At 57.4% G+C, this 848-nt stretch overlaps 1 protein-coding gene across 1 annotated transcript in view; it reads left to right on the top strand.

The window, feature by feature from the left end:
* Positions 1 to 456: 456 nt before the first annotated feature.
* H310_12834 (hypothetical protein) overlaps positions 457 to 848 on the top strand; it is a gene marked incomplete at both ends in the record, with an annotated part of 4,553 nt that continues 4,161 nt past the window's right edge. Inside the window, one exon of the mRNA XM_008880039.1 lies at positions 457 to 505. Coding sequence (XP_008878261.1) covers positions 457 to 505 — 49 coding nt within the window. The remainder of the gene's footprint in view (positions 506 to 848) is intronic.

Consider the following 848-nt stretch of genomic DNA (forward strand, 5'->3'; position numbering starts at 1 on the left):
GCATTGGCTCCGCCAGATTTCAAAGCAACGGTGGTCGACGAATTGAATCGCAACGCCAACAAACGTTTGAAGTAGAACACGTTGGAATTTATTGATTATCTCCATGTAGCAATGAGTTCCAACATGCGTTGGGAACGCGAACGGTCGACGTCGCGAGTTCAAACAGTGTCACACCGTCCCCACCAGACCCTGGTCGCCCCCTCTCCACCGTCACCGTCCGCTGTTTCCCGCCCTCCCACCCGTTCCGTCACGTTTGCGTCGCCGCCGCCGGTGCGCATGGCTCTTGGTGACCGCGCGCAGTCTCGGGGCGGCGAGTTCAACCGTGGTGGCTCCGGTGGCCTTGGTGGCCGCAGCGCCGGTCGCATGGCTAAACAGTCCGCGCGGCATTCGGGACCTCGCTCTTGCCGCTCTTGTGGTGGTGGTGACCATTCGTATCGCGAGTGCCCTAACCGTTCGATGATTAACAACATCACGCCGTCGGCGGTTGCTACTGTGTCGGCTGCGGGTAGTGTGGTGGCAGCGGTGGTTGAAGACGTCGTGCCATTACCTACTGTTTTGCTCGATACGGGTGCTGACACCTCGGTGGTCAAATTTAGCCTTGTTACGGCCTTGCGTTCCACGGGTGTCCTTTGTCATGTGATCCCTGGTGCTAACCACTCTCTGGAACCGTTCATGGTGAACCTGTTTTTGTTCGCGACCGCGTTTTATTGGGCTCTGTTACGCTATCTACGTCCGCTGGTCCTCTGCTCGTGCGCAATGTGTCTGTCTGGGTTGTCGATGATGCCCGGACTGAGCCGCGGTTGATCATTTTACGGCTGGTCAAGTAAACGTTGGGTTATTCCCTCGAT

The sequence above is a fragment of the Aphanomyces invadans genome, assembly GCF_000520115.1.
Source record: "Aphanomyces invadans strain NJM9701 unplaced genomic scaffold supercont1.44, whole genome shotgun sequence".
NCBI lineage: Eukaryota > Oomycota > Saprolegniomycetes > Saprolegniales > Verrucalvaceae > Aphanomyces > Aphanomyces invadans.